The sequence below is a fragment of the Botryllus schlosseri genome, chromosome 2 (genome assembly GCF_051294905.1).
Source record: "Botryllus schlosseri isolate E-star chromosome 2, Bs_hap1, whole genome shotgun sequence".
NCBI lineage: Eukaryota > Metazoa > Chordata > Ascidiacea > Stolidobranchia > Styelidae > Botryllus > Botryllus schlosseri.
The window spans coordinates 14,122,600-14,136,383 of NC_137237.1; the positions used below are offsets into that span (position 1 = coordinate 14,122,600).

General features: G+C 40.0%; 1 protein-coding gene and 1 long non-coding RNA gene across 2 annotated transcripts; one reads left to right on the forward strand and one right to left on the reverse strand.

The window, feature by feature from the left end:
• Positions 1 to 565: 565 nt before the first annotated feature.
• Positions 566 to 12,963, reverse strand: LOC145433707 (uncharacterized). Its single transcript, XM_080310896.1, has 20 exons — positions 12,276 to 12,963; positions 11,880 to 12,006; positions 11,597 to 11,824; positions 10,291 to 10,498; positions 10,040 to 10,226; positions 8,419 to 8,542; positions 8,225 to 8,356; positions 7,613 to 7,762; positions 7,495 to 7,553; positions 6,007 to 6,135; positions 5,025 to 5,192; positions 4,748 to 4,962; positions 4,533 to 4,673; positions 4,362 to 4,473; positions 3,971 to 4,107; positions 1,902 to 2,053; positions 1,696 to 1,838; positions 1,500 to 1,628; positions 1,145 to 1,308; positions 566 to 1,082 (listed from the first exon to the last, which is right to left on the reverse strand). The coding sequence occupies exons 1-20, from the start codon at positions 12,646 to 12,648 to the stop codon at positions 900 to 902; spliced, it is 3,261 nt and encodes a 1,086-aa protein (XP_080167022.1). The 5' UTR covers positions 12,649 to 12,963; the 3' UTR covers positions 566 to 899.
• LOC145433709 (uncharacterized) lies at positions 6,381 to 9,724 on the forward strand. Its single transcript, XR_013913174.1, has 3 exons — positions 6,381 to 6,519; positions 8,506 to 8,888; positions 8,925 to 9,724. It is a non-coding gene; the product is annotated as an uncharacterized LOC145433709 (long non-coding RNA).
• Positions 12,964 to 13,784: the final 821 nt, after the last annotated feature.

Genomic DNA, 13,784 nt, shown 5'->3' on the forward strand with positions numbered 1-13,784 from the left:
AATTTCACATGACTTCATTTTTATCAACATCAAAGATGACAGAGGCGAAGGTCGGCGCATTTATTCTCACTTCAATGCCAATATAAGGCAGAACGGATGTGTCGTAATAAAGGTTTCAAGTGACTCGATTCAAACACAATGCACCTGCTTATGTGGTGTTTTCGACTGATGTGCCACTGAATTGTGACGTTGCCGCTATGCTACCTAATAGTCAATACTCTTAAATTCTAACAAATTTCACTAAGTATGCTTTTTGTTTATTCTAGCAATGCAGACGAGTTCATCATCCACTCTAATGACGCACTGAGTCCACCATAAAACATAACCCTAATATTATCATCGAAGCAAACGTCGGTAAACGTACCGAAATAACTTTTATAATATTGTTCGCGTATTTGTCGTAATAAGGACAGTGTACCTGCGGTGCGTTTCTCAATATAGCAATACCTGTTCCCGTTAATCTCCAAATTTCGTTATGTTTACATATACGCGTTCAGCATATCTCTTCATCGCTACTTCACAGATACGCTATTAATTGTTTCGATTATTACAAGGGTAGTACAACTTTGCTAAAAATAAATTTATTGATCGGGTGAATGCAGTAAATACCCCCTCGCGTACAAATAAATATTTCGGGATTACATCCCACGTAATAAACTTAAGAGAATAGCATTTCGGTTTCTTCTCGCTTCCCGGTTTCGGAGGCAATCGACGCCATTGCTCGATTGTCATTGACTTGTTGTACGATGCTCTGGGCGACCAAGGAAAACGTTCCCGCTTCGCCACGCCGTTCCCGTGCTCAGGAGAACCATCGAGTTCTCTTCCGAGGCCTGGTCAATGCCAGTCATCCCACCAGAATACTAATTCTGTGATGAGCTGCGCATGGTCGATGATTCACGTCAGCATCCGTCATGCGTGAATTTTGAAATGGTCTCTCTTATCCATCGTTCGTATTTCACCGTCGGGGCATAAATTCCAGGATGTCCCGATACCCCGCAATCTGTAAATCCGAAGGATGTGATCCCGGCCAAGTACCACCGCCCAGACGGCTTCACACAAACAAGAGGACCTCCCGAATCTCCCTAAATTACAAAACGGCATTAAGGAAACAATTCGCGATCTGCTACCCTGACCACGAACTTACTTCACAGGAATCTGCGATTTGCGTACTTTCGATGTCACCTGCGCACATGTGCTTATCCTGAGATAGAAAATCCTTATAATCGGATTCAATCCCAGTGCATGTCGTGAAGTTAACGATCGGTACTTTGGCTTCCCGTAGAACCGATGACGTGCGTGAAAAGGGATCTATAATGATAATGTATACTGTTTAAACTGGCCTCTTCTCTTTATGACCAATGGACATGAACAGTCATAAACGTTTCGGCTAATATAGGCATTGAAATACTAATTCTATTTTCGGCCTCGCGAATTCAAATATTTCTGCGAATTTTTTACCTTCCCAGACGGGCAGTCAACGTAAGTAAATCTATACTTACGAGTATTTCCCCATCCCGTTATAAAACATTCCTCTCCTTCAGAGGTAATGTGATTTGTTGGTAAACAAGCCGGCATCACGGTTTTTCTTATTGTCACGGAATCCATCAACTTCATGAGAGCGACATCATCTGATATAAGTGGAAATAATTAAGATATCGGCGACAGCCATGTCGACATCTACAACTATCAACTCACTCGTCGGAACGGGATATCTCCTGTAACCGTCAATAACAAACACCTGTCGAATGTAATGCCGCGTCCCGGTTTCGTGTAGCCTTGTCATACCAACCACTACACTCCAAGTGTCACCAGGATCGTATACATTCACTCTGTATTTTCTGAATCGTATAAATTACGTTGATCAAAGCTAAATATTCATCCCTGTAGCTTCAATTTCCCACCCATTCTCTATGCAATGTGCTGCTGTAATGGCCCATCTCGAACCAACTAATGTCGCCCCACATTGGTGTTCCCATTTGCAACCTCTTCTTCCGGTAATACATGAAAGATGTTGCCAACTTGTTTGCCACGGCCATTGGTGATCGCCAGATATCTGTAAATCAGCGGCTTAACGATCGCTCCTATATCGCCGGTCTGACAGACATCCTGGCCTTATAGCCTACTGGCGAAAAGCGTTATTCTTATCAGTACCTGAGGCTTCACCAAAATCCGCAGCAGGTTTTGGGAAGATAGGGGTGTCTTGTCTATACAGCCTATGCTTATATCTATAAATCCAACAGACTGCACACCATACAATACATTGACATTATTATCGACATGGTAAACTAGAAACGCTTTACTGGATTGTTCAATGTACAAGTATGTACAATACTGATGATGTTTGTGTCACCTTTCCATAGACGTGATTAGGGAATAATAAAGAGAAGCAAAAATCGATGACGAAGTCACGCCATGGTACCATTGCCACGTGGAAATCTTACTGGCGTCTTATACTATAAAAATTTCTAAATTAGTATGTACATCACGTTTACATCGTGCGCGAGTAGAAGGGGGATAAGTCAGATATTTATTGGAGCGGGACATGGACCGGAGCCGGACTGGATATTCGGCCAGATATTTTCATTTTAACCGGAGCCGGGTCGGAACCGGATTAATATTTTTTTTATGCGGTCGGAGTAGGATCGGAGCCGGATCGTAATTTTTGATATGGTTATAATTGCTATAGAGCAGTGGTTCTCAAACTGTTTTAAACACGCCCCCTTGGTAGTAGTGGAAAATTTTCGCTCTCCCCTCATCGCCATATCAAAAAACTATTAAAAAGAGCAACACGATTGCTTGCAATCCCAACGCATAATCTAGCTAGAGGCATGTAAGGTTATGGCTGTTTAGAGACTTTTTAAATATGAAGTTAGGACTATACACAAAGCAAGAATTATGAGCTAGGTAAGTCGAGCGGAGCGAGAAGAAATTTTCAGTCGAATAACTTGTCAAATATAATCAATAATCATGTTCAATGGTAGCACGTAGCATATACACATTTTAGCGATTTTGGTGTCTTATACCTTCTATTTCCTCACTTGCGTCTTACTACGTTCTCTGTACAGATGCTTGACAGAGAGGCCATAGAAGCATTAGCTAACACCTACAGCTGCACGCATTTTCCAATCATTCCTTATTTAGAGACATATTCTGATCGGTGCAAGGTCCAGTATCAGTCACAATCTATAGCGCCGATGTAGGGATGTTACGACGCAACTATGACATTTGAAATCGTAGTATAATTCGGATTATAGCCGATATTTAGACTTGGAAGTTTCAGAAAATATTATACTCATTCCGTGTTCAAGAAACTTAATATCTCTCTTACCCCCCCCCCTTCGCGCCCCCAAGTTTGGGAACCACTGCTATATAGAGGATATTGGTTAGCAGCAATTGGGCATGACTATGTTGTAACTACCAACAGTAGCTACCAATACAAACCTGTGTTCAGTACAAAACCGTGAGTTTTTATTGTCATGTTCTTTTTGTTGCAATATTGAATATATAACCAGCAGGTCATGAACCCGTACCGTATAATCTACTGTTTCTGTAGTTTACTAGAAATAGTTACTCGTGGATGATCATCATCGGAGTTTTTCTGACAGGATCACGGTCATTTCAAGAATCCCAAGAGTCGGACCGGAGCCGAACCAGAGCATTTAAGAAATAACAGGATCGGAGTTGAACCAGATAATTTGTCGATCCGCTCCGCATTACCATTTGTTTGTATGTTCCGACCGTACTTACTGAATTTGCAAATTTGATGCGTCGCCGTCAGGCCTTATTACATGACATCACTAATAGATAAAGTCGAAATTATCCGTCATATCGTTTTCTTGGAATAATCGGGGTTGCGCCTATACCTATAAATATATTGAAGAATGCATCGCGTAATTTGATGATATCCGCCAACAGTCGCTGAAAACGCCAGGACACTTCGATCTACAAATATATGTTATCGTGGACTCACCTTTCCATTAAATATCTTGAGAAGAGCTGGTTTCTGGGGTCTCAAACCACACAAGCTTGGATTCAATTGAGGCACTACTGGCTCATTGCATTGTCTCAAGCTGCATCTTTGTATGTCAGTATCATTTCCGGTACAACCTAAACATGAAAGCGGGTAGTGGTTCTATCAAGAATCTACATCCGAAAATGAGGAATATGTAGGCGAGATAATTTAGTAGAAATGGGCTACGTCCCGATTCATGTCAATATGTCAGTGATGTCACAGTTTTCGAAATACATATTTTAGTGTAGGCTACACTGGGACGAACGTACTGGCCAGCACGCTATAACTATAAAATCGTCGTAACATGTCTAATTATGATCCTTATTCTGATGTACATCAAAATACGTACTGCCTTGCCCTGGTAGACCGTGCATGCAGAATCGACTTCTAGACTTCGTTCCTTCTCCACACGAAGCGCTACAGCAAGAAAAGGTCGCCCATTCTGTCCAATAAGGACATGGCTATAGAAATATGTGATTACCGAAGGGATTCTACGTTTGGCATGGAGAAGCTCACTGACCTGATAATTACAACTCATCGTGTCAACAGCTTCACCGGTACATTTTCCTTGGATGCATTTCCTTGTTCTAGATTTTTCACCTTTCTGACATGACGCCGAACACTCTCCCCAACTGCTCCATTCATCCCAAATCGGGCAAATCTGTTACGCATATTGATGATCAATTAGTAGCTTATTATCCCTTACCGAGAATAATGAGTATAAGGAGTTTATACCTCTTCGTTACACGCGACTGTATCCGTCTCCTGCGAGATTTGCGAATTATTTTTCGTTTCTGCAGATTGTTCACCTGATACCCCAATCAAATTACGGTATCTCATTTTCACGCCTACTCCACAGGACTTCGAGCAAGGAGTGAAGCTACTCCACGAGCCCTTGCATGATTCGCGGTAGCATGTTTTTATACCAACCTTCGTACCATGACAACACCCTGTGAAATTTCATTTATGGATTTCATGCAGATACAGCAATGGAGGACCCGAATTGTCTCACCCGTCGAACATTTACGCGATCTCAGCATTTGCCCTTGCCCGCAAGTGGCCGAGCATTCACTCCATGATTGCCATTCACCCCATTCGGGAAGGCAAGGGTGTTGATTACAAGCAGCCATTTCAACAGAATAGCTTCGGTCGCCTTCGCACCAATTGGGGCTCACGGATACTGTAGAAAGACAGCGTATGATACAAATGAGTACAGTAGCCTACTACATGTCATCACTTTTCGTGGGGATTTTACTATTAATGAATAACAAGTGTTTGAATCTATAACTATCATATCAACATTTCATTTTCAATCGGCAGGAAGGAAGGTATTACGAATATTATATAAGTTAGGGTATGTTATATTTATAAATTGTGATCAATTGACAAATGGATGTAAATGTCAACAATAGATAGTATTCGACACTAAGGATGGTGCGTTCGTGAGGTTCGCGTTCGGTGTGCGAGCCTCGGAAATTCGGATGTTCGCGTTGGCAAACGAACCAAGGTATATGTTCTGCACTGTGAACTTTTTTCCTATATTACAATTATTCACGGCATTATAACATCAACTAAATTGTTTTTGTTGCTGTTTAACTGTAAAATTTCCAGCAGGGATCAATCTTGGTGTGATGTATTTATAGTATCATAAAAACCAAATGCGTCCGATTGGGGTGCTAACTATTGTAAAGGGTTACCTACGTCCGGCTTTTCACTCTCATGAATATCAATGGTGCAATAATATGATGCAAGATATTGATTTTAAGGAATTATTATAGCATTTGATTGGTCCAGTTGATACTTTGGTGATGGTTAATAAAAGTCGTGTATATATATTACTTGTTACTACTATGGAAATGTAGGGTTGGATGTAGCAATATGAAGTCACGTGGCGTCATGGGTTCGCATTCGCGTTCGAGTTCACGCGAACCAGAACCTTTCAGAGTTTCGCACCATCCCTTTTCGATACTAATCACATATATATGACTACATACCTTTGCGAATCAAAATCCGCGTTTTGTCTTTAGTTCCGACTTCGCCCCTCCAGAGCAGAGTTGCAGGGTAGCTATCAATCCTGGAATTTGATGAATTTTTCAGTCCAATATGGCGGTCTCGCTCGTCATCTGAACACGAAGGGAATGGACTATGCGAAAACAACTAGTTTCTGGATATGATGGGATATGGATTAAATCGTTCAGATTTCCACGTCGACCTGGTTCACATTACAACCTTCATCTCTCCGTAATTTCAAGGTTTTGGCTACATAAAACATTATTAAAGACGTGATTTATCAATTACATTGATGCTATTGACGTAATCAAGCATTAGCAAATGTAATCGCTAACAACCTGCAAGGTCATTGACGATGGGATATTGGACTGTTTTGACGCACACTCCACAAGTCTGCGAGTTTATAATAGTTTCATAATTCCGTACGTATCCTATGAAGACTGAACAGAAAGAACAGTGAACACCAAGACCAAACAAACCAAGGTGCGCAAATTTCGGTAGGTATCATGTTTATATCATCCTAGGTATTTCATCCATTGGTTTTGAAACGAATGTTATGGATATATAACATCTGCAACATGTCACGAACTTAATCTATAAATACTGCTATAGAGGTCATGCTACAATCCAAGCGAAACATCACCCAACAAATCCGCGAGTTTCAATAATATACCTCATAGTAAACTGGGTAAACATGAACATAGTACCGTTGTCACTACATACCACTGGAGTGAGCAAATATCTAATTATGCTGAAGTGCATTCGGGGGAAAGAATTTGGTATAGGCTATCTTCGATTGCCAACAAGTTTCACAGAACTGCCCATCATAATTCCGACTTAACGACGCGTTGACATTCTAAAGTTCGATTGTTTATATTTTACACGATATAATAACTATGGAAGCTTATATTTGTATTTAGGATATAACTGCTGGATTAAATCTGATAAAATATGATGCCGTACCTCTTTGTACCAACTTAAAGTCGTGCTTTATACGCATTTTGGCTGGCATAGCGCCGGATCATTCCCAGTGGCACGTTTGACATGAATTACACCCTTAAAATTATGAGAGAATGCCGAGCGATTATTATCTCAACTGCAAAGTATAATATTTTATAGGGCTTTTAACTTGTACGATTAAGACGCACCCAGATCATTATTCTGAAACTATTAATTTACAAAACACCTGGTATGTTTTGAAAGCTCGGAGTAATGTAGCTCAGTCTTCTGTACGTTAACTCGAAAAATGAGATAGAGTCCAAGGTTTACTCTAGAAGAAATTTCCCATAAACGAGGGGTTCTTTAATTAGAATTTATTGAACACGCATTGGCGATAAGAGTCAATCATCAAGTTATTTGTCACGCAACAAACTTGGCGGCGATCGAGCAATAGACCATCATGCGGTTTAGTAATACTTTTTATTCGATGTTTCCAAAACCAGCGAAAATTAATTTGTCGTCTGGTATCTCACCTGAAACTTTACTTTGATTGGGCTGTATCACTTGTTCCGTGAATTTCATCATTTCATATCTAAAGATTGTAACTTTTTAAATATTGAGACAAAAGTGGGAAATCAAAGCAAATCTCACATGTTAACCTCACATTGCCTCTCCCTTCTTTTTCTCCCATCCACACCACACTGCCTACTGCATTCATTCCAACCTTGCCATTCTCCCCATTCAGGACAATCATCGTTGTAGTGACAACTGGATTCTTGGACTGATTGGCCTTTGCAGTTACTGCAAATTAGCAATGCATGATAAATATAAAGTCCCGTGTCGGTTTATTTTCGCGATTCGATAGACACTGCTGCATATACAGTGCAATCTACACAACAATGGTGATTCGTTTCGACCTTCAGATATCGTCTATTCTATTCGCCAGCAGTAAGTGTTAACACGAATGGCGTTACCGAGATAAGAACACTTCCTGTAAACACCAACAAAAATACGGAATTCTCTCAAGGAAAACCCGTAATTGTGCTGCACGACGACGTGTATAGCATTTTGTGTTTTACGACTGCGGCTATGAACTACAACTTCATGATAATACCTAATCCGACCGCCTATATTCTCACATTCCCGACATTCGCGGTGCGAACAAATAACGTCACTTTCGGTCACGAATGGGTTCCGTCCGCAGCGATGTTTCACTCTTATCTGTACTTGTACGTACAATAAATAGAAATCTTTCTCCCTTACCTGTCTTCACTGAGGATCGCGACGCCGCTGGTCTCGTCAACGCGAACGCTGAAGCACATTCTCCTTCGACTCTGCCGGCCACCTAATCCACAGCTAACACTGCAATCACTCCACCTGCTCCATTGTGACCACCTGCATCACGAAAGTTGATACTTGACAAATATCGATTCCATGGCGTTTAATTGAAAGCTTACGTCGAAACGAAATCGGTGACTTTTGCCGAATCTGAACGTGATCCGGAGTGAAATTGAGTTTGAAATACTTTGCATGATTTCACGCAGGAAAGAGAACGGCATCTCTGAACCTCAGTCAAGGAATCTGAAACGGCAGGATTGAGTGACCATCAATTGAGCAATTGAGCATATACAAAACGTTCTTGTTGCTTGGGATTTCTGGAGAGGAACAGCACATATTCCACATGATGTGTCGAATATTTCATTGCGGTCCATGTACGATTCTGACTAGTATTGAGCAACAAACTTATCTACGGGCCAGGCGTAAAAATTATCGTACAAAGTGAAAATTCAAACAACGGTCCTTGTTATGTCCCCAGATGGAGGAATTGTTTAAAATTCAAGTCGCACATATTTCTCGGATATCATCAACCATGTTCCAATGTCATCATGCTATTGCGACTCGTGTGAATTTTGAAATATTACGTATAGTTTATACCAGGGACGGGCAGACTGCGGCTCGCGAGCCGTATGCGGCTCTTTGAGCCTTTGATTGCTGCTATTTAATGAATGCATATGCGTTTCTCCATTTTTCTACAGAGGTTTAACCTGCTTATTATAAATTGATGCAATATATCACTTATTAACAATATGCGCATTGTTTTCGTGTTTTTTTCCTTTTGGTTTACGTACCACTTGTAAAATTTATGGGGTGTCATTACAGGGTTAGAACTTTGCAATTGAACTTTCGAATCGAACTTGCATACACGTTTCACCCTCAACCATGTTGCATTGACATCAATCAAAGATAAATCATTGTGCTCAGCAATAACTCGATTAATCACAGTAACGCAGGTCATGATAATTTCCGGACTAACAATGGTGAATACGGCTCTTTCAATTGTATTGTAAAGGCAAGCGATAATCGCAGAATTTGGCCAAGAAAATGTCGTTGATAATTGCAAGAAATAAAGTATGAGTAGAAAAATATCACTTTTAAAACATAATGAGAGATAGAGCTTGCATTCAATGATAATGGAGGTAAGCCACTGCGCCTTATCTGTTGAGATTCGTAAAATAATTACAAAGCTAGTTAGTGGACACGTCATTACGAAACCGAACACCAGGAGTTACTTAACGAAAACAGAGATTTAAGGAGTGATAAGATCACCGTGCTGAAATATTCTTTAAATACTCGGCAGCACTTGAAGGAACTGCTCCAGCTGCTTTGACGTCTTATGAGCTTGATTTCAAACACTTTGCAGCCCAATGCACCGTATCCCCACGCCACAAAATAATTAACTTCATTCGATAGCCTACATTTTATTGTAACGAAATAAATTCGTAATTTTTAGTTTTTGTGTTGCGGCTTTAATTCTACCAATTTTGGTATGCGGCTCGCTCATGAAGAAGCATGTCTGCCTACCCCTGGTCTATACCAAACGGCTCGTCTAACTAATACATTTCGATGCATTTTCATAAGATCCGATAGAATATACAGTTATACACCATGGTGGAAAGTATTGATTTCTCAATGCAGTTATTTAGGGAATCCAATCATCATCATCATAATGTACTCTCTAAAACTATAGCTTTGGTTCCCACATCCAATTGCACATGAGGGACCGTGTTTAGCATATACCTGGAGCGCAATTAGCCATTTCAGTATTCGACCGTAAACAATGCCTCGTTCGTGTCCTCATCCCCTCGGAATCGCAAGCAGTAGCATCACAGTAAGACCATGAAGACCAGTCTGAGAATTTCGGCGCACATTTTGAAGGAGTGGGGCAGCGCTTCTGTTGGGCTGAATATCCTTTACACTCAGTTCTCTATTGCGCAGTGAATTCTGTTATAGCACTAAACTTTGCATGTATGCATGAATTTGCCACTCACTGTTAATTTGAGTGGGATTTTCCTGCCGTCCTTGACACATATGCGCTTTCTTAGTTGAAAACCGTGGCCACCGCAAGTTTTAGTGCAAGGTCCGAATTTCGTCCACGTCGTCCACTGCGCTGGGCATGACTGGCCGTTATCGCATGTACGAAAAAGCGAATTCCTTCCGATGCATCCATTTGCAGTTTGTCCACCTTTTGTACAAATCCTGTGTATACAAATTATTTAATTCTTTGGCCAACAACATTTGTAGAGGGATCAGTTATAAGTAGGGCAATTTTTTTTGACATGTCAAAAAAAGTCAAAATTAGGTCAAAATTGTAGCGTTAGTTCAAAATTTGTCAAAATTGTTTACAAAGTCAAACATTTTTTGACCTCTGCATTTCGTTTGTATCGTAGATTTTGCGCTGTCGGTGAACTTATCATTTGATATTTTACAGCTTGTAGCCTACTTTATAGGCCTACCGTTGTAAACGGACCATCGTCTGGTCATTGTGAATCATAAATGGTCAAATGAAACAAATAGTGACATGGTTTTATGGTCAACGTACCGCAATATCCTAGCTGAAGCAAGACTGCTTGGACATTGCATGGTTCTTATATCAAGAAGCGCAAGCTGAAAAATTGTGATGTAGACAACATTTTCAGAATGAAGCAACACGGTTTGTCACCAGCAGTGTGCACACAACTTGAGTGTTGTCAGCCAACAAATGCTGCTGTTGAACGTTCTTTCTCCGTTCTTGGCAAGCTACGTAGTAGAGACAGACACTTTCTACCCGAGAATGTAGGAAAGGATCTTTCGTTGTACTACAATAAATTTTAATTATTTCCACCAGAATACGTAATGTAACTACTGGAATTCTTCATAGGGCCAGATTTCGTTAAAATACTAGTTTTTCATGTAAAAATCTGTTTTTTAATGTAAAAATCTGTAAGTTTTTGAACCAAAAACGTTTTTTCAGGCCAATCTACTTTGTAAGGACAGACAGTTCCAACCAGAAATGAAGATAAGTGGTACAATTTTAACATTATATGCGAAAACACCTAATTTGCATACGTGAGGTCAAAATTTGGTCAAATTTCAGTTTTTTTAGGTCAAAAAAGGTCAAAATTTAGATTTTTTAGGTCAAAATCTTCCATTTTTTAGGTCAAAAAAAAATTGCCCTAGTTATAAGTAGACATACATATTGATTTAGACCGCTATCAAATCATGCGAAATTTATAGGAAATCGCCATAAATCCTAATTCGACTCGTTGTTTGATCGAATCGTTAAATTAGTTGTGAAACCTCAATTGCGTCTCTTACCGTTTGAAAGTTTGAACCCCCGCTCCACATGTCGCACTGCAACTCCCGTTCGGCATCCAATCGGACCAAGAAGGACACGACTGCATGTTGCAAGATTCGATTCTAGTTTTTTCGCCTTTACATCCACCCTGATCCTCCTCTGTTCTTGCGTTCTCGCAATAACGCACGAGTAAACGCTTTCCTCCTCCGCAAGATGAGTCACATCGATCTTTACCATGCCACTGCGACCTGAAAACACGCGCCAGTCTTTACATCTGCCAATTCTTGCGAACGCCGGACTTACCAATGCGGGCAAGGTGGGTCGAAACAAAGGTCAAAATCGTCGTCATCGAGCGACCAGAATTCAGGGAAAATCCATCTTTTAATTCGACTTTTAACGCCGGTTGCTGGTGTTGAGGGATGTTGGCGGACTGAACAGGATATAAAGTAGCTCAAAATCATGTGGAAATAATGAATTTTCAATCTTGGTGCAGGAAACTTGTCGCGTCAAATTAATCTTTGTACTGCACCGACCGCAGGAGGGTCTTTGGGGCCGCTGTCATTGTCAATTTAAAATTTTACGACTCCACTGAAGTCTAAGGAAGTATGTCCTTCGACACCCAGTTATTTTATTAACGCATTAAACTAATTCTTACTACTTATTTTAAGGTCAGAAATGGTTCATAACATGACCTCTTACCAGGATTATCGACTCGTTCATTTTCGAATACAGTCTTCGTAGACCAACTTCTTCCATTCCATGAGTTTTGGGAATAATTGGTAATAGTTCTACCATCATCCTGTCTTTCTTTTTGGTAGAGAATACGATCCAATAAACCGTTTGATGGCCTTGGAGTTTTCCGCGTGTCAATCAAATCTGTGATAGCGTCCGTTGATTGAGTAGGCAGTTCATTGAATTCCATACCATCCTTCTCGACAATTGTTGATGCGTATTGCTGGTTTGCGGAAAATTTATATCCATTCGCAAGTCGGATTAAGAAACACGCAATTATAATATTCATCGTTGAAAATTTTAAATTCGAGGAAGGCAAAATCGCACAAGTCCCAATCATGATGACAGCAGCAGACTTGTTTGTGTAACTTTTATAAAACTAATACTCGAGGTAAATGGTATGTCATAAATTATAAATATCTTGAAATTGAACAATATAATAGCTTTAGAAGTTGTCTTGTAACCAATCCGCCTCCATCGGTGGTAATGTTTTCGTTAGCTTTACATATATATATATATGTATATTATCCATTCTTTATTTTCTCTCTTTTTACTGGTAGATAAAAATATATTCAAACACGCATATTTCCGACTTCGGAGCGCACACTCATAGTACAATATATCACAAAGTTTTCCGCCTATTATATAGCCGGATTTTTTTCTTCCGAGCTGCATTTTTTCATCTTAGCTCTGGCAGTAGCTGTACCTTTCTTATGGCAGTGACAATAGCAGATAGTTGAACATGTGTAGCAATTGCGTTAATCAGAACTTGGTTTCAATCATCTGAAGCATCCAAATTGAAGTGGAGCCAATTACGGAAGAGGTTATTTACATGCGTTAGTAGATTGATCTCCATTCTGCAGTTATATTTGATGAATGCACATGCACACGTGTTATCAGTATGTTATCGGATTTTGCGTAACAAAACGTCGATGTGTGGACAAAAATCGTGGTTCACAAGTTTCCCAGGACGTGTGCTCATTGGAGTGTAGAGAAACTTATCGTTGCTGTTGACGCCGTCGAACGCGATGAGTACGAAATTCATCTTATGATAACAATAATTATAGTTAAGTATCTAAACAACAACATGTGTGACAATAGAATTTTGGATATATTGTCAAGGACATTGTAGTCTATCAACGAACTATTTAATTAACTGTATTTGTTGGTGTCTATGATTAATTGTCTCCTTAATTTGAATGTATAAGGATTTAGGAACGCTTATTCTATACAGCTCAAAAATCTAATTTCCCCTTTTCATCGTGATATACGGTGACAGATATATATGACGCAAGGTTGCTGTACAATTTACTTGTAATGATGAATACGGAAAGCATATTAGTCGGAATATCAATTCTAAAACTGATATACAGACGAGAAGATGACTATCGATTCATAAAGATATTACCGAAAATAAATTTCATTTCGTCCCAAGCGTCAAGTGAACTCCCTAATCAAGTTACGTGATAATGTGCA